Raw genomic sequence first — 24,858 nt, 5'->3', positions numbered from 1 at the left:
AGAGGACGCTTACAGACACCTTGCAAAAAGAGCATCCCTGTGTCGATCCTTGGGCCCTTAGTAAAAGGATCTCAGGTGGAAGGTGCTGGGACATTTTTCTGTCCAAGACCCTGCAGAACTGCTCTTCAGCACTAGATGAAACTCTTGTTTTCTCAGGGTTTTAATGTATAGTTTTGTTATACACACAGCTGGCTTCAGTTTGAGAGTTTGGAAGGGTCTGTTCACACTTCACTAATGAATTTTACCTTACAGTTAAAAGCTTTTTTAAAAAAAACCTAGAGGCTATTTTATTGTTATAAATATTGTCTATTGCCAGTTCTATTGGCTTTATTGACTGTGGATTTGCTGGGTTTGGAGGATAGGTTTGAGAATCTCTGGACTGAGACAGTAAAAATGATTTAAACAAATGCACGAATAATGGACCCAAGTTTCTTCTCCCCCAGCTGCTTGTTAGCAAGTTTCATTCCCATGGATCATATCACTATCAACACACAGCCTTCTTTGGGCTTTAAGCTGGCAATAAGGAGACGCAGGCAAGCGATATCATCCGGGGGCCAGATTTGCACAAAGGTTCCCAGATACTGACTCCTTAGTGCTACAGAGCCTCAGAAAAATGATCAAAAGAAAGGAGGACTCCCCCCCCCCCACCAGCCATTTACTCACAGCAATACACTTCTCGAAGGCTGTGATCTTGTCATGGGCCACTTCCTCCCGGATGGCAACGTACATGTAAGGGACGTAGCTGAGGAAGTAGATGATTCCTCCACAGGCAGAGGCCAGCTTGGCTTTGGAATACAGCACGGACACCAGGAAACTGAGAAAAGCAAAAGTAATACAAAGCCACATTCTTGCATCAAGAGGAAAAACATGTACAAGCACTTCTCATGGTGAGCTTAATCTGTGGGCCAGGACTCCAAGACCCTCCCCAACAGCGCCCCCCCCTTTACATACAAGATCAGAGGCAATGTAAAATATTTATAGGACTGCATATTCTTCCTCTTAACGACATGCCCATTCTGGTTGCCTTGCCAAAGTGCCCTTTAAACCCTGGAGCTGTTGCACTGTCTCGAAGCACACAAAATTCTCCCCAAGGTAGGCTCCTGAGGCAAAAGCCAGGGCTGGAAGATCATAGATTCCGGGGCAAGGAAATCCGGGGCAAGGTGTGGGTAAAGTATTAAAATTAAGCAAATATATGTCAAATGGACAGGATAAAGCAATTCGGGGGCTCAGGCTATTTCCCATTAAACCTATATCTGGCTTAGGTTGTGCCAATCGATGCTTGAAATGAAATGTTGCTTCGTTCAAAAGAAAATGCCTTCACACAAGAAGCTAGCATGTTAGGGAGGAGATGGCAAACTAGAATAAGGCTTGCCAGATGCAGGGAATCTTATGAAGGAGCAGTCAATTTTGTGAGCTTCAACCTACAGCCCAAGAACATTCAACACAAACACAAGCTGGCTCCTCCTATGAGAACTAAGAAAAAGAGAGTAATGAACTAGCAGATTCCCTCACTCAGTTCTCATTGCTGGCGCAGACAAGGGGGCCCTCGGCAAGGCATTCTCCACAATTTAGGGAATTTGGGTGTGTGTGATTTTTAAAAAATATCAACCTTGGTATTCGATTATGTACATGGCTTGAGAGAAAGAGGGATGCCTGTTAAAAATACAGGAGAGTAATATGAAAATTAAAACAGCCCCCATTCACAGCATGGCGGCAGGGGTGTGTATTTGGCTAATCCAAACTGTAAAAAATACCTGAAAAATACCTTATTGGTATTATTCAGGTATTATTTCAGCCGGATATATTTTTAAATATTTTTTCCGGCCACCAAATATTTTTGGGATTTTTCAGGACCGCCGAATAGCCAGCGTTAATGCATTTAAAGAAACTGGAATCCCTTTAAATGCCTTGGAATCAGTTCACTTCAAGCCACACAACTTCACAGCTTGGAGTCACATCTGAGTCCAAGAAATTTAAAGGGATCTCATCCCTTTAAATTCCTCTGACTCATGGAGTTGAAAAAATTTGGCATTCCCAATTATTTACTGAATCCGAATACCATATTGGCATTGAGATTTGGGAATACTAGGATTCTTTTTCACATCCAGTATGCCCAAATCTGAGAAATTAACATGGTTGGGTTTTTTGCACACGCATACACCCATATGCTGATACCAACACATTGCAGAGAATGTTCAGAAAGTGCTTTGAACGTGCAAGACCAATTCTGACTATGCTACCCTTGCCTCATTTCTGTGGCTGCTAATGCAGTTCCCACTCACCCCAACTCACCAAAACATGATGGTGGCCACTGCATAGATGGCAAGGAAGAGCCAAATAATAAAGACATCGCTGTGCATCAGCACCTTTCCATACTTGAGGATGGCAGTGAGCGCTGTGACTGAGATGGAGAGCTGGACAAAACCCGTGATGAACCAGGCTACCCAGTGCACCGCATTGTTGAGACCCATCATTTTCATTACCTGCCAGGAGAGACATGAACACAGAGAGCTCAACATTCCTGCCTTAGTGACCTGTTAAGGGGGCTCTCTTTAACCATCATGCTTTCCCATAAAACAAGTATAAATTGCAATGGGGTGGAAGATATAGATTTATACTTTTTGTCCTTCTGCACTTCTTTGGAGGGGCATTGTTCCCTCTCTGCATTTTATCACAACAGCCCTGCAAGGAAAAGGTCAGAAGGAGAGAAGGACTGGACTGAAATCATCCTGTCAGCTTCATGCGGGGTTTCAGAACACGAGTTTCAGAATCCTAATTTGTGCAAGGAAACTGGGATTTCTTGACGATTTGAGCCACATGACCATAGTCACACATTTATCTCCAAAGTAGTCCCTGGTTTAAATCTCACCTGGGATATAAATTCATAGGACTGGTTTACCTGAGGCTCTCTCTCTAAGCTTCAGACCCCATCCACCCCATAGCTTATAACACGAGGACAGCAAGACTAAACAGCAAGACAGATTCTATTTTTGTTTGGAAAGCGAATATATGCCACAATGGAAGACATTAAATTAGCTATTTCAAAGATGGGATAAATCTCACTTTAAAGTCTGAGCAAACAAGAACCTTTTGACCTACATATCAACAAAGCAGGTGCAGGCAAGTCCTGAGGGCATGTCAGAGACAGTGCCGCCACTGAGGAAGCCTAGCTGCCAGTCACCCACTTGGGCAGGAAGCACAGACAGCAGGATATGAGACATTGATCTTAACTACCAAGCAAGACAACACAACCAAAGCTGGGCACACAAAGCACTTTGAAAATCTCAAAGTATATTCCTCCTACTGCTGCTGCAAGGCAGCTCTCACATTCTGTGTCAGGCAAAGACAAAACGCGTGGGCTGGAGCTTTTGTTCACAGCTCAGCATTGCTTCACCGTCCCCAGGGAGGTGCTGCCTATATCTAGGCTATTAAACAGCCATTTGTTGTATTGATCTGCAAGCATTCATGGCCAGCCATCCCCATTCTCCTTTCCCTGCTCTGGGCCAATTCTTTTCCCGATGACTGTCAGTTAACTAGAGACCAAATGTCCTTGTCTCGTGTGGGGCTGAGGTGGCACCCTTCATAAAAATAGATTTCCTTTGCAGGTGAGCCTTTACACTGCAAACAAACAGCCTACCTGGATTCTAGACTTCAGAGCCAGAGAAAGACAATATGGTTTTTTCAGGGCTAGAAGTGCTTTGAGAGGGGGCTTGCTTGTCAAGGGGCACAGTTGGAGTATGCATTATACAATTCTCAAGCCAAAGTTATACATGGAAATTACCAGTTCAAGTGGTCACAGTGATGACAAGCACAGTTTTCCGTGGAAAGGTTTAAAAGGAAATATTGTCAGTCACACACAGTAAGAGTTGGAAAATGAAATGAATGTAGGCAGGTTTACTTTCCCCTCTAATGCTGGAGGTTGGAGCTGTTTTCCCCTGGTAGGAATCAGTGAAGAAACTATAGCTGTACTAGGTGAAACCTATTTTAGGGGTATATTAAATCAAACTCCTTTGCCCAGTTCCCTTATACTTTTTAGGGTGGGATTATTTGGATTCCCTTTATGAACATTAGCTTTATAAACTGCCTCAGGCCCTCCAACAGATTCTCCCCCACAAGTAACCTGAAAAACCACATGGGTTTGAACCCAAATAGGCTATGTCCTACATTAACATAAGCAATTACTGGGGAAAATTTTTCCCTGAACATGAAAGTATACTGTTTTTTTCATGGTACAGACCCTTAAAGCATATAGACACCATCAAATTAAGAATGTATGGAGGTTATCTAGCACAATAAAGTTTTTCTGTAGGGACTTCCGCATTGTTCATACTGTAATTCTTCTCTGTGTAAGTGCCACAACTTATATTATGGTTTCAAGCCACTGCTGACCAGGCTAGATAATACTGACCAAGAAGCACCAACAGCCTGAGTCAATATAAGGCTGCTTTGTAGAAGTGCTTTGGATCAGGTCCAGAAACTAACTGGCCATAAGCACAGATGAATCTCGAGATGAATCTCGAGGGGAGAAACATTGCTCCTATGAGCAATCTGGGGGGGGGGGGGCTGCACTATAGAGCAGCTGCAGTTTCAGAACATGCTTCAAAGACAACCCTAAGCACCACTGTATGGAATCTTTCCCACTTATTGGAAAAGCCTATAATTTAATTTTTACCAAGGTAGTCTATAAGCTAAAAACTCTGATACCCAGTGTTGCATTCAGAGGACTTCCTCTGATATAGTTTTATGGGCAAGCGCATCTTGCAGTCTTTGCACAGATCAGCAATGGGAGGAAGCGCTCTTGGCAGCTGGCATGCTCTGTCAACTCCCTTCTTTCCCTTGGCCAAGAGAGGCACATACCCAGAGATTCGCAGCCAGCCCTGCCTGGCTCAATGCCCCTGCCAGTTCATCATGCTCTTGTTAAGTGGCAGCCTAGGGAACCAAAAGGACTGTGGGTGGTGCCAGCGTCAAGGAATAGAAATGGAGAGAAGGCTGGCAGGAAAGGAGAGCCCTTGCCAGGAAACCCAGCAGATCATGGATTCTTTGCAGGACAGTGAAGTCATTTCCCAAGGAATCCAAGAGGAACAACACAGTTAGTCTGTTAAAGAGACAGAGTGATTTTTGGTAACAGCGTGAAGTGAAGGGGGAGGGCAGAAACATGATTAGAGATGACTAGCACTCATTCCACACACGTTGGCTAATGCACTTTCAATGTGCTTTTGCCGCTGGAGTTTCCTGTGTGGAACAGGAAAATCCACTTCTAAAGTGCACTGAAAGTGCATTATCCAACATGTGTGGAATGGGCCCAGAGCAGACAGAAATTCCATTGACACAGACTTCCAGGGGTAGGTGGTAATTAAAGAGATTTACCAAGGACAGGTAAAAAAGAGCAACTGCGTAGGGTCATCTACAGAAATAGGATGTACCCCCAATGTTGGATGCCTTTTCAGAGATAACACAGAGATTGTGAAACTCCCTCCCTAAGCATGCCATCTGATAGCCATCTTCAAGTAGAGGATGGAGCACAGTTGTTCTCTCTTGCCCTGGAGGGATGGACCAGAACCAATGGGATTAAATTAATTCAAAAGAAATTCTGTCTAAGCATCAGGAAGAAGTTTCTGACAGAGCGGTTTCTCAGTGGAACAGGCTTCCTCAGGAGGTGGTGGATTCTCCATCTTTGGACATTTTTAAACAGAGGCTGGATAGCCATCTGACAGAGAGGCTGATTCTGTGAAGGTTCAAGGGGGTGGCAGGTTACAGTGGATGAGTGATAGGGATGGGAGTGTCCTGCATAGTGCAGGGGGTTGGACTCGATGACCTATGTGGTCCCTTCCAACTCTATGATTCTATGCCTGCCCCTTCTGAATGCTTTTGTTTTTCCGCAACTGATAATTGCCTAGAGTTGGTTTTAATCCTCTGAATGATTTTAATTGTTTAAAATATGCATCCATTGCCTTATCTCTTTGCACATAAGATAGCTAACAACATAGCACCAAGTTATAAGGGCAGAAATCACCATTTAGGGACCTAAATGGATCTACACACAAATAAATCCCCTTCTGTTTAATGGGAAGGTGTTCCGAGGACTGCAGTTACGTTCATTAACAAACTTTTTTAAAGCACAGATGAAAAACACCAAAAATAGTTCTTGCTTTTTTGTTACTATATTATCAACTTTATAGGCACTAATAAAACAAATGATCAGCTCTTTGATATTTAATGTTATTAGAGATCTGCCTCTTAGGCCCTGCTTTCTGTGCCTCCGCCACCAGAGGAGAGGTTGGTGGTGACCGGAGACAGGGCATTTTCTGTGATGGGACCTCATTGTTGGAACATTCTTCCCCTCAAGGCTCACCTGGTTCCTACTTTACTTTCTTTTAGACTTCACATCTTTCTACCTAGGGCTTTTAATGTAGAGGTTTTAACTTATCAGCTTGGAATTTTTTAAAATATATACTGTACTTTTTAATTGTAAGCTGCCTCAACCAGGACTCCGAAGAGATGGTATTAAGATATTCTAGATAAATACTGGATCCAAAAAGGGACTAGGAATAGTGTTTGCCCACCCAACATTCCCCCATCCTGCAAGCATCTCCAGGCAGAGAGAAGAAGGGACATCAGTCTGAGGTCTTTGGAAAAGAACAGACTCCATTAACCCCCTTTTCCCACCACAGACTCGGGCGGTGGTCCTACCTCTTTCAAGCGGTGCTCCTTCTCTGCCACAATGTGCTGGATCATCATTGCCACCGAATAGACCCAAGAAATGACCATGCAAAGGGGCATCATGTGCTCAATGACAAACAGGAAGCTGGGGAGATAAAGAAGTATAATGCTCCTTACAGCCATAAAGCGCTACGTACAGCGGTCTAGCAAGGCATTGCAGCTTGCCATGGTCCACAGACGACCAAAGGTTGTCTTTGAGAAGAAGAGATTTGGGAAGGGAGCAGCAGCTTTGGCCTGTAATACCACCCCTTGCCTTGCTCCTCTGTCACTTCTTCTGTGTCACCCTCACCCAGAAGCAAAGCATTAGCTCAACAGGGCTTCCCAATCACTTCTCTTGTGTACATTTGGGAAGCCATATTTGGGCACAAGTGGTTTTCCATGCAGCATTTTAAGGCATTTGGGGAGCAAGGATGAATCTGCTCCAGGAGCCAGTAGAGGCAAGGGGCAGCAGCCTCTGGAGTGGGCACCTCTTGTTAAACTGCCACCAAGGACAACATGTTCCCTTGGCTTTTGAAGGGATGATAAAGTACCAACCAAGGATTTATGGATCAGTTGAGGATTTCAAGGGCTTTCTGCATTCTACACGGCTGTAATTCATGGCTGGTGGGAAGAGGGGTATGTGAAAATGGCAGTGTCTATTGCCACCATGAATGTATTACCCAGATATTCAATCTGAACCAGGGATTTCCCAGATTACAGCTCATGCTCTTAGTCACTGGGGTGTTGCAGCTACGCTTGCTGAGCAAAAAGCTCTGCATAGGGTCCAAAGAAGTCTTGCATCCTGGAACTTCTCATGCACAGAAGTACTCACTCATCCCGGGTGTAGCATGGATACGGGAACATCTGCACATAGTTTCCGGGTTCCACCACATCATGTCCTACAAAGGTGTTAATGAGGGCTCGCTCCATCATATCTTTTTTTTGGGGGGGGGGAGTGAAAAGAGATAAATGGGGGGAGGATAAATATAAAAATTGTCATTACAATGCTTACAGTTATAAAACTGTCACAGTTATTTAAAAAACTCAGTCCTAAAGAACTGTAGAGGTCTCAAACTAAGGGCTAGTAGCAGGAACCCAGGTGCCTTCTCTATACCAAATACTTTGTCAGAGAAAGGAATGGACACCCAGCATCCCTGCTGAGCTTCAGCCCTATCACTGCGAATGGGCAGAGTGTAGTATTGCAGCTAAGCTATTCAGCAGTGACTCAAGGAACCAACAGGATTCCACCTGACCCTATTCAGCCTTCTACTATGAATGGGTTTCTCAGTCATTGATCAGGTACATTCCATCCCTGCATTCTTCCTTTGAGGCTGTGATCCTGCAGCCGTATTAATATCCATAAACCATGCACACAAGTGAGGTTTTTTTTTCCTGATCTCCACTGGAGTTATTATGTATTATATGAAGAGGCATGCTGTTCTTCACCTTTAAGTGCCAAATTTAAATGCCAAAATTAGCTTGGCATCTCAGCAGGCGAAGAGTGGAACTTGATTTCAGTATGTGCAAACCTAATTTTAAGCAAGCTACATTTAGAGAATGTAATCTTGTGAACAAGTTTCAGGAATGGAGAAAATAATATCTAGCTCTAGTTCCCACTTCTGGGGTCAAAGAAAGAGTCTGCTGGTAGCTGACGACAGAGAGGCCAGTATATGCTCACCCTGTATCCAGACAAATCCATAGAGGAAGTAAAAGCGGCCCCCCGTGTTTGGGCCTGGCCGCCAATAAGCCCGGCGGATCTCATTGGTCTTTTCGGTAAAGCTAGAATTTTGCCGGATCTTGTACATGACGTGGGGAGGGAGTGTGCCATCTTTGTTGGTTTGGAAGATCACACCTTTGTTGGGGTGGAGGTGAGAAAGGAAAAAGAATACATAATGAGAGTCACAAAAAATTGAAACAGTAGGTTGAGTTATGAATACGGCATACATATATTGGACCAAAACAGCATCCTAAAAATATCAGTTCTGATTAAATACAAAAATTTCCTTGCGGCTGCAAAATGAACTTTAGATTACATCAGCAATGGGTGGTGTAATAGGGCAATGTGCACATCAGAAACTGGCAGGAGTACAGAGTGGGGTAAACAGCACTCAGATTGCAGCTGTCATCTGCTTTAAGACGTAATATCCTAGTGCAGACCAAGATATTCTTGAAAGCTGCAAGTAATTTCTAGAGAATATCAGAGTGATATCTCCACAGAAGGTATAAAGCATCTTTAACTAGCTTTCTGATGGAGAGAAAAATGATTTACAGACATAAGTTACTGGGCTACTTTGCAATATATTGTGATACTTGTGTTGATATGGATTTTTATTGTTGAAATTATTGTTGGAGGGTATTAGTGATTATTTTCTTGACAATTAAAAAAGACAATGGTCAGAACAATTGTAAAACTGCCTTGAGCATAGAAAAGGCAGTATAAAAATATATCAACAGTGCAGTAGCACCTTAGAGACAAGCACAATTTGGGGAATATAAGCTTTCAAGAATCAAAGCTATCTTAGACTCTCCTGACAAAAGGAGTTTTGATTCTTGAAAGCTTACACCTCAAAAAAAAAACTTGTTAGCCTCCACTGTACTCTAATCTAGCTATGCAAAGTAACTGGTGTGATGGTTATCCACAGGGTTGAGCATAAGGAATGGAATGGCAGGGGAGGGGCGGGGAGGGGCGGGGAGGGGCGGGGAGGGGCGGGGAGGGGCGGGGAGGGGCGGAGAGGAGAGGAGAGGAGAGGAGAGGAGAGGAGAGGAGAGGAGAGGAGAGGAGAGGAGAGGAGAGGAGAGGAGAGGAGAGGAGAGGAGAGGAGAGGAGAGGAGAGGAGAGGAGAGGAAGACTGCATTTCTCTTTAACTGAGAAAGAAGCATGAAAAGGAAGAGATGCAAGCCAGAGACATGTTCATCAGTTGCTATGAGAAGGGAAAAGACCACCAAAACAGAAGCCTTACTGGCAAACACTGTGACGTTGTCTTGATAGGCTTGGTTTAGCGTGTAGTTGACGATACTCTCCTCATCCGGGAAGCCTTTGAAAATATCCACACTGACCTAGTAGCAGGGACAGAGATTATATTAATGCTGAGCTCACAATGCATGGAAATCACTCATCTCAGGTGACATCTTCTCTATGATAGGGACAACCTATTTCTCCTCGCAACAATCTGAAGCATCTTATTGCACTGAAGTCAGCCATTATACTACCCTTGGGATAGGGACAGCAAAGCTTACAGTCCGGACAGAGCCAGGTGAGCGGCACCCACCTTGGACATGAATTGGATCCAGCCACAAGCAGCATTATCAATGGTGTCGAGTTGCTGCAAAAGAGCACTGGTGTTGGGCAATGAGAAGTTGCTGTCCAGGAAGCTTTGGAGCAGATCACTGTCTGAAACATTCAGGATTTCGGGATGCTTGTTGATATCTGCAGCGACCTGCATGCAACAAGAAAATGGCAGGTGGGATGGGGATGAGCAGATACATCCACACACCCAAACAACCCCCCGGGATCAGACCAAAAGCCCTTCTAGTACAGTGTCTTGTTCTGTGGTTGCCAGAAATCCCAGAAGGCCTAATTACAGTCAGGTCATGGAAGACAAAGCCTCCCCTTGTTGTCTCCAAGCAACAGGCAATCAGAAATATATTACCTCTGAATATGGAGGTATCATTTAGCTATCATGGATAATAGTCACTATAGACTTGGAGGAATTAGTTTAATCTCCTTTTAAAGCCATCCAAAATGGTGGTTGTGATAACTTTTAGGTCTCCCTGTGGTCACATTTCTGCAGTGTATTTCAAGCTTTTCGGATGGTCTTCAGGGGGAAAAAAACCCTGTAACCCTTGGTAGAGGCAGAGGGATTCAGTGTTTCTGTAATGTGCAACAGAACTAAAAACCTGTCCCAGAACTTGAATCATACCACTCCTAAACTGTTTTGCACTCCAGTTTGGGTTAAAAATTTCCAACATCTAGAGATTATAGCTATGGGATTAGCTTACTTCCTGCCTGCTCTGACATTTCCTGGGAAAGGGGGTCAACGTCAAAATAGCTGCCACTGTACCTGCTGCAACCAGCGTATCCGCTGCTGGAGTCTGCCCTCCTCCAGGAAGCTGCGGATCTCTGCTGAGATGTTCAGCCAGACCTGGGCATAGCGAGTCACATTCCCAACAAAGGCAAAGGTCTCATTTGCCTGCAGCAAAGCAGAAAATAAAAATAAGTCAAATAAGAAGGGGACCCTGTGATGCTGCTTAACAAACCACTCCCAAAGTCATTTCACTAACAGGTTAAAGAAGCAGAACATATTTTTGTCCCTGAATACAAAACCTCGTTGAGGGATCAAACGGGAAGGTCTATGTCAGGGGTAGTCAAACTGCGGCCCTCCAGATGTCCATGGACTACAATTCCCAGGAGCCCCTGCCAGCAAATGCTGGCAGAGGCTCCTGGGAATTGTAGTCCATGGACATCTGGAGGGCCGCAGTTTGACTACCCCTGGTCTATGTAGTGCTTGCCTTCCCCAGCCTTCATGACCTGTTGGTGAATCAGCCATATGTCTGCCACTTAGAGATATGCTGCCTCTCAGATCAGCATTTCTGCCTATAGAAGGTTTTTCCCACTACCTCTTTTACTGTCCACTATATGGCACTATCCACACTAGATTATATCAGGCCGTCCCGCACTCTAACGGAACAGTAGAGGATTGTATTAGCTTTTTACTGGCAGATAGAAATTCATCTATAACATTTAAAATTGCCTCTTATATTATCATTGATTAAGTTAAGGAAGCAATTTGTACATGCCAATCTCTAAACCAGGAATGCCTGCATTTATCACTATTAACCCAACGGTGTATTTTCTAATTGGCTTTATGCAATTTTTTTTAAATTGCTTTTAAAGTTGTTTTAGCTCATTTATTGTAAGATGTTAAGGCCAGTGGATAGAACACTAAATAAATTACTTTCTTACACTGCCCCTGCACATAGAAACTATGAGTTATCATAGTTGATAATTCATCTCCATGAATTGGCCTAAATTCTTTTCAAAAGACATTCAAGCCAGTGACCGTGCAGTGAGCTCCATCATAAAAAAATGATATTTGCACACATTGACTGGGGAGCAACAATTGGTGGGCAGCAGAAGACACCCCAATGTCCATGGATCAGGCCTAGATGAGATGTTTCCTGCCTACTTAGCTTCAAACCTCATCAGCACTGGAAATTGCACAAGTGCGCTAAAACTTCCGATGTCAAGGCAAGTGGGATTATATTAATCTAGGCCAACAGTGCACTCAGCAACAGGGTCACTTAATAATTTATTCTTCCCCTTCCCCCTCCATTCCCATCGCAGCCCATGCCTTTAAAACCACATTCTAATACTGTACCTTCAGGATGACTTTATCCACCTCGGTACCAACAGGAGCATAGAGGATCTTGGGATTGCTTGTCATGAGATGAACCAGGAGCCCTAAATTCCGCTGCTCTTTGCTGGTGAACCCCAATGAGCTCATGTTGCCCTGCTTCAAGGCCTCCGGCTCAATGGTCCTGCACAGGGGAGAACCATAAACGCAGACATTGTACTGTGAAGAAAATTAAACCCAGCATTCAGAATTACAAAGTGTTCATAAAATAGCTCCCTTAGGGCCCACCAAAAATATCTCCTCTCCCCTCGCCCCATACCTGACCAGCAAATTCTCAACAGCAGGCCTTACCGGTTATTGCCACAAAGAATGGGCTGCAACCCTGCCCACAGCTGGACAAAAGCCGAACACTGCCCTTGGGGGTTCTCGGTGGGAGGGTCACTCTCACTTTTACCCTCCTCTGCACTGGAATTAGTGCCGGAGGTGAAATTCCCTCCAGAGCCAGTGCTGTTCGAGGCAGGGGGAGGAACTTTGGTGGAGCATGCTCCCTTGGGAAGCAGTTTGGCCAGTGCTGAGAGGATGTCCACGTCCTTTAGGACTTTCTCCATTGCCATCAAGTCTTCCAGAAGAGCATGGAGGCGACGCCGAGCAGCTGTACTGTTCACCTCATCAAGCTTCAGCTGCAAGTCAAGAACATGGGAGGAATTCATGTCAGGATACTCCGGCTTTCCAAAGGAGCAACCTCACTACCTTCTGCCCTCTCCCCACAAAAGAAATCAGCAGGGCTACACTGGTTCATCTCCTGAAATAAACCTCACTCTCAGAGCACTGTTCCTCAGAAAGGACCACAAATCAAGACACTCAAGGCTGTCCTTCTTCAGTAGCTAGTGCCTAGGTGGGGTACCGCCCCAGTATATGGAGATTCCATACAGTTAGCTTTTCTAAAAGTCACTGATAGAATTACCCATTAATTTATCCAAGGACTGCACCCATTGCACAAAAAAATCAAAGAAGTACTGATCTACATAATTCCTGGCTGAAAAAATGTAAATTATGGCCACTAATGTAGGTGGATTAGAAAAATCCATGGATAGAGAGATTGCTGCCTATTAGCCATAAGAGACAAAAGTTTAGAGATGCTGCTGGTTAAAAGCACTGGAGGGGAGGGATTGCCTTCATCTACTGCTTGGGGCTTCTGGGTGGCCACTGTGGGAAAGCTGATACCAGATGGACTTTTGAGATGATCCATCAGGAATTTCTTACAAACCCATTAACAATTATTATCCATGATAACTAAATGGAACCTCCATGTACCGAAACAGCCAGATACTGTGGGCAATCTGAAAAGAAGGACAGTGCTCTCACTTGGTTTTGTTTTTGTATAATACTGTACATGCACAGTGAGAAAAGCCACACACAAATGGCCACCAGATGGGGAAAAATATAGCAGCATTTTGCATATAGGTAGCCATCCCCTTCTCACAATGTGCACTGATGAGCAGGCACCTCTTCTTCTTTGGACCATCAAGTCACCACCAAAGAGACATTTTTTCCCCAAAACATTCAAGCCAGTGACCATGCAGTGAGCCTGCCTCCATGTCATGACCCTGGTATTCCTTGGAAGTCTCTCCTCCAAATACCAGCCAGGGCTGGCCCTGCTTAGCTTCAGAAATGCGGTGAGATTGAGCTAGCCTGGACTATCCAGATTAGGGTGAGCAGGTTCCAGATCAGAAGGTAATATAGCACCAGGAGCTGAAGTGGCTCCAGGGAATCCAGGACACAGGTGTGACTATTTCCCAGCTCTCTGTGGCTCAATAAAGAAGTAATCCCTTCACAAAGCCAGTGGATAACTCCAGCTCTGGATGGCAAGGAACAAAATTGAACTGAATGCCAAACAAAGCAGCTAGCACAGGCGGGCACAGACCAGGCTGTCATCACTATCACCAGCTCAGCGACCCTCCTGTTCTGTCCTCACCGTCATGCACTCACCTGATTGATGATCTTGCGAGCATCTAGCTGTTCCTTCAGCTCAGTGGCTAGCTGGCTGAAGTAGTCCTTACGCAGGCTAGCAGTCTTGTTGCAGATAGCAACCTGGTATGCTCGCAGGAGGGGGCGTTGGCTTTCTGGGACCATCAAGATGTGTTTGAGCTCGTCCTGGTTCTGCCTGCAAGTGAGTCTCTCCAGGACAGAAGGCGTGAAAAGGATGTTCTGGGAATTTACAAAAGTAAAGCATTATTTATTTTCAGTGGGAGACCTAATACATTGAGAAACAGCTCAGGGTATCCCAAGCTTGATTCTGAGCTTATGGGATTTAGAGACCTCCTAATGACACCAACAGGGCCATATCAGGGTTATGGATACCCCTACCCTTTGGAGAAGTAGTTAGCAACAAGCAAGACATAGAAAATGGGAAAGATTATTTTTTTCTCCTAAGTATCTCAGCCACTGTGACCAATACATTTTAGAAAAACTAGTTCCATAATGTCATTTAGCCCTCATGCATCCTCAGAACTACATCTCCCAGGGTGCACCAGACACCATGAACATCATTGTACCCAGGCAGGGGGAGAAAAGAGGAGGACAAGAAGAAAGAGGAGCAGAGAGAATCTTCATTCCTGCCCACCAGCAACCTGTTCCTCCATATTGCATCATTATGGAAGCAGGAGAAGCAATTCTTCTCCGACTTCGATGCACTGTTCAAGCTAGAGAAAGATTTGGGAAGTTTTGGCTGCTAACTCATGTTTCAATCCAATGGAATTTCCAGCTGAAACGGTGCAACAAAGACAATCACCAACCCTGGGACAGTCAACCAGAATTGGATTGCAACTGATTCAAAGTAAGTGGGCCAAATCTATAAATGAATCACTGGAATGCGGTAAAAAAGGACAGCAGAGAAAAGGCAGTTCATATGTTAAATGACCCACAGAAGGCACCAATGATGCTACTGTAGCTGTTTCTGCCACCTTGATCACCCATCTCAAGAAAGCCTGTGGAAGCACCCAGAAAATTCAAGAGGTGCTTCTCCTGGTCCTCCCCCCCCCACCCAAAAAAAAAAAAAAGAACAAGGAGTTTCATCCCCACTACCCAATGCTTTACCTCCATGTCCTTCACAAAGGCTTGAGGACTGTAGGAAGTGGAGGACTCTGCAGGGGGGTTGGTGAGGCCCAAGGCATGGGACAGGAGGTGCAAGAGGGCCTTCTTGGGGAGACCCTTCTGGGGATAGTGCAAAGCCTGGCGCACCAACCCATCCTCCACTGTCCGCAAGCTGCCCAGAAGGCTTTCCTGGCATGAACGAGAGAGAAAAGAGGGCAGATAGAAGAAGCCCAGCACCACCAAGATGCAAGCAAAGATCCAGCAAGAAATGGGGGGCTTAGGAAGGTAGGAATGCTACCAGTAGAGGCAGAGGAGGGAGAGATTCAGCAACAGGGTCCTACTCTATCCCTCTGTCAATATGAGATGTGGAGTGGAAGGGAGAATGTCCTGCTCCTTTGGCATCCAAGTGCAATGAAGGGGAAATATAGTGGGGAAGTTATGATTTGCATGCATTTATTTGTTTTCATTTATGGCAGCTATAGATTTGTGCATTTCCCCCTCAGCCACCAGGCTCCCAGGGAAGCCTATAACTAACATACAACTAACATAAAACCAAACAATTAAATAAAATAGATTTCAAGACAGAGCAGCACATAAGAACCAGTCTCCATTACAATCCAGGCTGAAAACGTATGTATCTATTATTTACAGTGAAGAGAGAGAAAATCTTTCATCCCACATCAAATCAAATCATTAGCCAAATGTCTGCATAAAACCAAATGATTTGAGCTCAGGTGGGAGGCAAGCCGCCAAGGTCCCCACACATGAAGGAGCCACTGTGGAAAAGGGCCTATCCTTCTAGCACCCACCTGCTTCACCTCTAAAGGTGGAGGCATGCAGAGAAAAGCCTTTGCAAAGGGCCCAAATTGTAGGCAGGCACATATGCGAGAAGGTGCACATCAGATTTTGGTATTTGGGGAACATGCATCCCTTTGAAACAGCACAATACCCCTGCAGGTTGCACATCTAGTACAGCCGTGTCTGTTTAATGCACACAACTCATAGTGCAAACTGCCTCAAATGCCCCCCTCCATGAGATCCCTCCATGAGATAAAGGATCCTTCACAGACAGCAAAGCAATGTGATGGATGCTGTGCTTGTTACTTCGCTAAGGCATGTTTCTTTGCAGGTTGTCTGTTCCAGTTCTTTATCAACTTTGACTGAATGAGAGAAGGTATCATTGATCCTACTTTCGTAAGACTCATTTTTCATGGCTGTAAGATGAGCCTCTTCCTGCATTTAGGAAGACGTCTAGTTTAGCTTGTTTAGACTTTTATTTTCTTGAACTTGTAGTGATATTTGTATTTTTTTTTAATTGTTTCTTTTCTTATAATAAATTTTGTTCTCCATTTTAAGAAGGTACTGTTTATTTAACATGTACTGAAAAAGAATTCCTGGCATGGGTGTAGTCAGGGTCTCACAGTATACTGCAGGACTCTCCTAGTATGGAGGAGATGATATTCTGTGAGGGATTAAGGTTTTTGCTCACAGCATATTCCTGCAAGCCTCTCCTCCCTGACTTAGGTAGGGGGATCTCTTAAAGGGATTTGCGCCACTCAATCACCATTGTTTCTTACTAGAATTCTCAATTAGTGTTTAAATTTAGTAAGCAAAACTGCATACTCAGGACCTCTGGACAGACCTCACCTCTATTACTTTTGTATCCCACTCTCTTGTTAAGGAGCTTAAAACAACATGCAGAATTCTTTCCTCACAACAACCCTGTGAGGTTGGTTGGATTAAGAGAGAGAAACTGACCTAATGTTGATAGGGACCCAGAGTTCTGTCCTCTGCACTACACTTGGTTCTGAGATCCTAAATAAGCACTTATAATTTAGAACACAGGGCTAGCCTCGCAGGATGAGAACCAAGACAACTCTTTCTCACAATCAGCAGGTATGAGGCACCCCACCAGACGCTACTGAGCCCCCTCCCCAGCATTCACACACACAATGGGCCCTTTGCCAACTCATCTCACCTCGAGCTGAAGCAGTTTCTCAGCAGTGCCAAATCGGTCCCAGGGCTCATGAAACCCATCTGCAGAGGAGGCGGAGGTGCCAAAGAACAGCTGGTACACCTGGAGAAGAGGACAAATTTAGGGAGAACCAGATTCTGTTGTGTTTTTGATTTAGGCATAATCCCAAAGACAATGTGCTGGTGCCAAGCACCCCCACCCCCACCACACATACAGAGATTTAAAGGCTTTGAGATCACATATGCACTACAGGTTTGTTTTTAATCTCTCATTTTTTTATAGGCAACTCATAAAGTCAATCCCTAAAGCTCCCAAACTCCTGCCTTTGGTCCAGAGGGGTATTTTTCTTGCAACCTGACTTGCAACACCTTCACCCACTCTGAGACCATGAAGTCTTATCAGTTACTAAGACTCTTTTGAGAAAGGGGATCAGTGCTGCTGCTCAGGGCATTGACACTGGGGGAAACTTCCAGGATGCAAGCCCATTTTGCTGGGCTGCAAAGTCCTCAGAAATCAGATGCTGCTGGCACCTACCACATTAGGTCAAGAAGAGGAATGCTCCTCCCAATTCATAGCAACATGTTTTGCCAGGCACAACAGATGCCACGGCATTTTAGGGTTTCCTTTTATTGTGTCGGTGGGGGGGGGGGGGATGGTGATTTTCACAACCAGCTTGAATTAAAAACAGAGATTGAATCAGCAGAACTGGCAACATCATCTCAAATAAACAGTGGTAATGATGATGCAGCAGCTAGAAGGGCAAGCAATAAATGTTTATCTCTATCTTCCTCATCTACTCTACTGCACGGGAGGGGGGGGGAATCGGGTCGGGAAAGAGGAGTATAAAATTTAATGCAGTAAAAGCTAACATTTTGTATCAATGAAGCTCAAGCTCTGGACCAGAGTTCTGCAACTAACTGAAAATGGTTTGCTTCTCACTTCACAGGCTCAACCCTGCCGCTTCTAACCTTTGGTAGGCTCAAAGATCAAAGCTGGGTACAGATACCCAAACTGAAAAATTAATAAATGCCTCCTTGCTTTACCAGGTGTCAGCCAGCCTGTCTTGACAGCCACTCAGCAGGCTTAACTTTTGGCACGGTTCCTTAGCCAGTTGTAGCCCATTCCTGAAAGCCTCAGCCAGGTCTCCTTTGAAGCCAACGAGTGTCCATGCCATTTTACAGAGCATCTTGCCATCCTTTCTGGACCCCCACCCAATCACAAACCTCTTGTAGGTTGATGCTGGAGCCCATCAGCAGCTCAGCTGTCTCGTTGGACAGGGAAAGGTTGCGTGTGAGAAATCGGTGGAATTCAAGCTTGTCCTTGGCAGCAGAGTTGAGCGTGAAGCCGGGTACTGTGGCATTTGGGGCAGGGAAGAAATTGTGAAATTATTAAAATAACTTTGAAGAGAAACAATTCCAGAAGCAACTCATTTGGCGGACAGGTGTGCATAGAAATGGAAGGCAAGCCCCTGTTCGAAGTCCCCATGCTTAAGCCCCAGTGGGGAAAGAGAGCCCAGAGAGCCAATGCCAAGGGACTGGCCAGTATGGTCTTTCTGTACAAAAGCATTGTCATGTGATTAGTAGACAACATACCTTTGGCTTGAGATGCTTTAGCTCCTTAGGTGTCAGCCTCCTACCTAAGCCACTCTTCAGGACCAAAAATATAGCTCCCCTTTATTTGTTCCAAGCAAGTTATCCTCTAGCCAAAGTGACCTCCAGCACATGGGAGCAGCCTTCACATTTACCTGCCTGGTTGCTGAAGTGGGCCTCCATGGCACTGGGTTCATTGCTGTTGAGAGACTCCAGGTGGTGGCGCAAGGATTCCAGCTCCTCTTCCAGCCCATCATGATCGGGATCAAACAGGTTACTCTCCTCCACCACCTCATTCAGTCGCTCCAGCAGCTGAGTCACCCTGCAGGCAGAAAGATTTCAGGGTTGTTAGTGGGAGGGAGGAAGTCCTGACCTGGGGAGACAGTGAAAATCATTCACCTGGCTCGCCTGAGATAAAGGGGGGTGAATTTGTATTAAATGCAGAGAACAATAGAATTCCAGTCCCAAAACACACAATAACGAGGCTCATAGCTATGAATGAAGACAGTCCCATGTACTATTCTTAGCACTTCGAGTTTAAAGGATCTTAGGTAATCAGGCGGGGAAGAGACCTCAACCTGATGCTTTGGAGAGCCGTTACCTTACATGGTCCCAGGCTTCTCCAATTATAGGTTCTTGGCTGGTTGGGAAAGGAGACCCTGCAGACAACGTGCCAGTTGGACAGAAAAAAGTACTGAGCAGGATGGACAAACTCAGACTCAGCATAAAAAGTCCTATGGCTTATCTGCATTTTCATTTTAAATTGCTTTTCCCCATTGCCTATTGCTAGATACTACAGATTATCACCTCCATTTTCGACCAACATAAATTGCCTTTAAAAGAATGATTACTGCTGCTTCTCAATTTTTGCTTTGTTTCTATATGCCTTTTTAACACGGCTATTTTAATTGATGGTTTTATTTATTATGTACATAGCGGCTGAGAGCCTGTAATCATTTAAATAATGAAAGCAGCACTGTCCAGGTTTAGCTCTTGTGTCCACCGATCGGCCTGCCAAAGGTCAGCTTACATAAAAAGGTGCCTGCTGAGTAAATGGCTCCAGAGGGATCAAGCAAGGAAACCGAGCTGTGTATTTATACTGCCAGTGATGCTGCTTCCTAACCCTGTGGGAGAGAGAGATCCAGAGGATACACAAAAATGTGCAAAGGTAAATTGTACTGAATGCATCTGTACAAATTTCCCCAGGAACCTCATGCCCGGCATTGTAAAATGAGATCTGACAAGGGTTTTGACCTCTGCATTAGCGGTCCCCAACCCCTGGTCTGGAGACTGGTACCGGTCCGTAGATTAGTCGGTACCAATCTCACTCCACTCCCCACACACTGCGTATTTGGTGCTCAGGCACACACTGCACCAGGACTTGATTACTTCTTGGCATTGCCTCTACTTATGTCGGGCATGAAATACAAGAGACAGATCTCAATGTTCCCTACTAACCTAGCAGCACAGGGAATATCACTGGATAGAGTGCACTGAGGAGTGCAACAAACAGGTAACCCCTACAGGGTAGCCCCATTGGGCTTTCCTAACTGCTAGTTCAAAACCAGGACAACTCATGCCACATCACTTACTCCAGGAACCATGAAACACAAGTTTTATCACATTCTCCTATAATACAGAAAGCTGCTTTATACTGGTGGTCTACATAGCTCAAGACTCTGTACTCTTTTACAACACCTGCTACTTGCAATCTCAGAATTTAGACCTCAGATCTTCTGTATGCAAAGCATATGCTCTGGGACTGCCCTACGTCCAAGGCAAGTTAGGAGTAGGGATGTACACTTGGTTAATCTGAGCCTGAAAAATACTTGAAAAATACATACTCTGTATTTTGGGGGCATAAATTCAACCATATGTACACACATATTTTTTTTCAACTATTCAAAATAGCCAAGCCCAAACAATCCTGAAAATATTTTGGATTTTTCAGAACCACCATAGTCACAATGGAAGTGCATTTAATGGGTTCTCAGTCCCTTTGAATGCCTTCTGAGTGAACTCTCAATTCGGAGAAGGCACTTAAAGGGACTGTGAGCCCTTGAAATGCCTTCAGAGATTATTTGCACTGCCACTAGGCTTGAAAGACACATTTAAAGAGACTGTATTCCCTATAATATTTAAATACCTTTCCCTCTCCATTGGAAGCTATGAAAGATGGGGTCAGCTTCTTTGGAGACTCATAGAATTGGACCCGCTGGTCCAATCTTATCAAATTTGGTTTTTGTTTGAGTTTCTGCCAGTTTCTATAGAAAATGCTCCAGCAGCTTTGCTGCAAAATTGGTGCTTATGCCTCAAAAAATAGTCATCTCCTCTCCCAGAGCGATTCTCCATTATAACCTAAGGGGGCTATTGACTATAATGGAGCTGAAAATTTTCTGCATTGCTGAATATTTACTGAATCTAGGATTTGGGAATATCAGGAAATACTGCTATTTTTGGTTCAATATACCCACCTTTTTTTGTACATCCCTAGTCAGGAGAGGTGGGGGAAGGACCCTTTCTGACCTAGGAAGCCACAGTCCAGGCCCCTCCCTTTAGAGGCTTACCTACTACAGTTCTGCCTCTCTCTCTGTAATAAGGCAAGTATTGTACTGCTATATAGCCAGAAGTTACAAATTTTAGAAGGGAAAATAAAAGGTGACCATTCCTAAAAATGTACCCAGTGTGTACTGATACAAACAAGTATTTTTGATCTGACACATGTTCATATGATCCCTCTTTTCCTTAGTGATTAGAAATCTTTTATAATTAAAGAGACAAACTAAGTCAAAATTCAGAGTAATCAATCAATAAAGAACCAATTTGTATTTCATAAATGAAAGTCCACTTACATTACTGAAAATATATCACTTTAATATCGGATGCTGATTGACAGCAGCTTAAATGTATTCCTTACCAACATAATATTTCAACAATTCCAAACTACTTTTTGCAATGGAATTTCTGCTTGCTGCACCATTTGGCTCATTTCTTTGAAGCTTATTCTGTCACTAGTCAAATTCAGCCTCATTAGGCATTCAGGCTCCCTTCTGTCTGTTTTGATCACCACCTGTACCTTCCTAGAACAGAAACACCCCTCTCTCTTCCAATAAAGATTCCCATCTCAGGCCTCCACCCCACTTCCTCCTCCCCTTCCTAGTTACCCTTTGGGTAACTCACAGGTGGATACCAATCTTAGGAGAGGCCAGGCAAGGCAAGGGGGCAGTGTGGGGATATTGACTTCCAATTAATTTGAAGGCACAACATTAGTTTTGATGTTTATATCTTGAAGAATTTATAAAGATGATACTTCTATGCAATCTACCTGAACACCAAGATCATCCAGTGAGACCCCGTTTTGTTTACCACCACAGCTGGAGGATGGCAATGTGCACTAGGGTCTTTTAGGTGGCTATACCAGAATTACAGAATACAGTACAGCACAGCTGGTATTCTTTCTTAGGGCTGTAAGAAGGACTACAGAAATTGTAATTGCTGGTTTCCCTTCAGATCACACAAGTCTTTCACCTTTTATAATTTTAGTAATGCTATTTCCTTCACTAAGAGCCTCTTGTGGTGCAGAGTGGTAAGGCAGCAGAAATGCTGTCTGAAGCTGTCTGTCCATGAGGTTGGGAGTTCGATCCCAGCAGCCGGCTCAAGGTTGACTTAGCCTTCCATCCTTCCGAGGTCGGTAAAATGAGTATCCAGCTTGCTGTGGGGTAAACGGTAATGACTGGGAAAGGCACTGGCAAACCACCCCGTATTGAGTATGGCATGAAAACAGTGGAGGGCGTCACCCCAAGGGTCAGACATGACTCGGTGCTGGCACAGGGGCCTTTACCTTTATTTCCTTCACTTCTAGGCTGGCTGTTCTCACTGTATATAGTCATGATGCCCTTTATGTTTCGTATAAGAAAGACAATCTGTCCATGGGATGCTTTGTGCCAAAAAGCAGGGCAGAGGTTTTTTTAACAAACTAAAACAACGATTTAATACAATATTTGTATTATACTATATAGCAAATAGATTGAATTGGTTAACTCATGGCTTGATGTGGAAGATTCCAGCAAACGTAATCAGATTATTTACAGGATGACTTTAATAGTCTGGTTCCACTGCAGAGATCAGAACAATTTTCTTTAATAACTAAATAAGTGTGTTGTTGCAACATTATGCAATAACAACGATAACAAAAGTAAATAATTAAAACAAGAAAAATATCTTTTATAGATTCTATAGAAGAATATTTGGTCGAGGCCGGGGTGGCTAAGGTCTGGGCTCCCCCTCCCCCCCGCCCCAAGCAAACTAGACCCAGCCCAGCTCTCCTTAAAGCAGGGGTAGTCAACCTGTGGTCCTCCAGATGTTCATGGACTACAATTCCTATGAGTCCCTGCCAGCAAACACTTGCAGGGGCTCATGGGAATTGTAGTCCATGAACATCTGGAGGACCATAGGTTGACTACCCCTGCTTTAATCCTCCCATGAGGTGTCATCTGTCTGTATGAGCTGGGGGGAGGAGGGTTGGCTGCCACTGTCTTGGATTGGTTATGTTTTAGATGTAAGGGCTTTTAAGGTTTTATGGTGGATTTTAATGTGGGGTTTATAATTCGTTAGCCGCTATGAGCCAGTCCATGGGAGTAGTGGAATAGAAGTTGAGTTACAAATAAAATAAATAAAATTAAAATAAAATTAAAATATGGGATAAATATGGTAACAAATTGTCTCTGGGATTTTCACCTCTTCTCTGTTGTAAGAGAACAAGCTTCTTGGGCTAGATGGCATGAACGGGATTGCAAATGTTGGGAGGGGGCTGGCTCACATAGGTACTGTGATTTGGCTTACACACACACACACACCAATATACACACCAGTATCTGAACATATCAATAGAGGCATCCCAGTTCTACCAGATTAAGAGCTTAGTTACTGAAAGATTACGGATACGTAAGAGAATTACAGAGAATTAAATCCTATTGAACTTCTTATTTTTAGAAATAAGAGTAATTGTTCACTTTCTAATTTTTATTAAATGATATGTTCTGCTGTTTAGAGTTCAGGACAATCCTATTTTTTTAATGGCATTATGGCTGTTGGTCATGAATTCAACATACGAGCTAGGCTACTGGTTTTCGCAACTGGCTTGTCTTTTTGTTGTTAGCTTCACTTTACATGAAAATGCAATTAAGGTACTACATTAGTAGCATGTCTTCCCTGCTAGGCTCACAAAAATTTCTAAACCAGTACTTAGAAATTCTTGGTTCTGTGGACAATTAAACGTTGATTATATACATATGTGCTGGAATTGTTCAAGGATGCAAAGTTACTGTTGTATGATTAAAATCATGTTTTCAGGAGATATTTAATCAATGGTGCTGTTTTCTCCAGAACTATTCTTTGCATCATTATGCTGCAAGAATAAAGTTTGCAAAAGTCTAAGAAAATTCCAACATGAAAAGTAAATATTTTTATATGCATACTGTCTGAATTACAAAAAAGCAGAGCTTGACACTATACAGAAGACGATTATTAATCAGATGGAACAACTATTATAAGTTCTTTATGAATCTGTTACATGTTAAAACTAGAAATTACAAAAACAAACTTAAATGTGATGACATTCAATTGGTGCCAAGTATCCCATTTCATCTCCTACCAGCCTCTACATCTTTTCCTGATAAAGCACCCATGAAAAAAGAACATCCCTACACTATGAATAAGCTACACTGTAATAAACCAGACCTTAAAGCAACCAGAAGCTTTCTAAGCATGTTCTCAGTTACTAGAAAACTGCCTCCACTTGGTAAATGTGCCTCTCTTAACATAAATCATTACAAACACTTTTAACAGACTTGAAAGCAGATTCAGAAAGAAGACAGCTTTGACTCACGTGGAGTTGGAGTACTGCAAGAATCCAAACTCGTCTCGCTGTCCATCGGGACATAAGGATTGCATCACCGGCAGAATCCCAGCCGAGGTGAGTGGAGCTGCTGTGTAGTAAGCTAGATCACGAGAAGACAGTGGAGGAGTGAGGAATATTGGGGGGCAGGTAAGAGAGACAGACACCCAGTTCAAAGAATAGCGTTAAGTGCTGGATCACTACTGTTATAGGTTACTAGTTCAGTTGCCTTCCCCCTTCAGTGAGCTGAAA

General features: G+C 44.0%; 1 protein-coding gene across 3 annotated transcripts in view; it reads right to left on the bottom strand.

Moving 5' to 3' along the window:
* Positions 1–24,858, bottom strand: part of ABCA2 (ATP binding cassette subfamily A member 2) — an 83,971-nt gene that overhangs the window by 31,995 nt on the left and 27,118 nt on the right. For 2 of the 3 annotated variants that reach the window (XM_077307057.1, XM_077307058.1), the window contains exons 3-18: positions 24,598–24,709; positions 18,866–19,032; positions 18,345–18,472; positions 17,125–17,223; positions 15,150–15,335; positions 14,043–14,261; positions 12,405–12,733; positions 12,078–12,237; positions 10,761–10,889; positions 9,969–10,136; positions 9,660–9,756; positions 8,378–8,551; positions 7,532–7,634; positions 6,691–6,805; positions 2,293–2,483; positions 664–814 (exon numbers count right to left, since the gene is read on the bottom strand). In XM_077307057.1, the coding sequence (XP_077163172.1) occupies positions 664–814; positions 2,293–2,483; positions 6,691–6,805; positions 7,532–7,634; positions 8,378–8,551; positions 9,660–9,756; positions 9,969–10,136; positions 10,761–10,889; positions 12,078–12,237; positions 12,405–12,733; positions 14,043–14,261; positions 15,150–15,335; positions 17,125–17,223; positions 18,345–18,472; positions 18,866–19,032; positions 24,598–24,709 (2,528 nt within the window). The remainder of the gene's footprint in view (positions 1–663; positions 815–2,292; positions 2,484–6,690; positions 6,806–7,531; positions 7,635–8,377; positions 8,552–9,659; positions 9,757–9,968; positions 10,137–10,760; positions 10,890–12,077; positions 12,238–12,404; positions 12,734–14,042; positions 14,262–15,149; positions 15,336–17,124; positions 17,224–18,344; positions 18,473–18,865; positions 19,033–24,597; positions 24,710–24,858) is intronic. The other variant, XM_077307059.1, reaches the window with a different exon arrangement.

This window comes from Paroedura picta, chromosome 12 (assembly GCF_049243985.1).
Source record: "Paroedura picta isolate Pp20150507F chromosome 12, Ppicta_v3.0, whole genome shotgun sequence".
In the NCBI taxonomy this organism is placed as follows: domain Eukaryota; kingdom Metazoa; phylum Chordata; class Lepidosauria; order Squamata; family Gekkonidae; genus Paroedura; species Paroedura picta.
The sequence above is the reverse complement of the archived record's forward strand: the minus strand, read 5'-3'. Positions and strand labels throughout refer to the sequence as shown.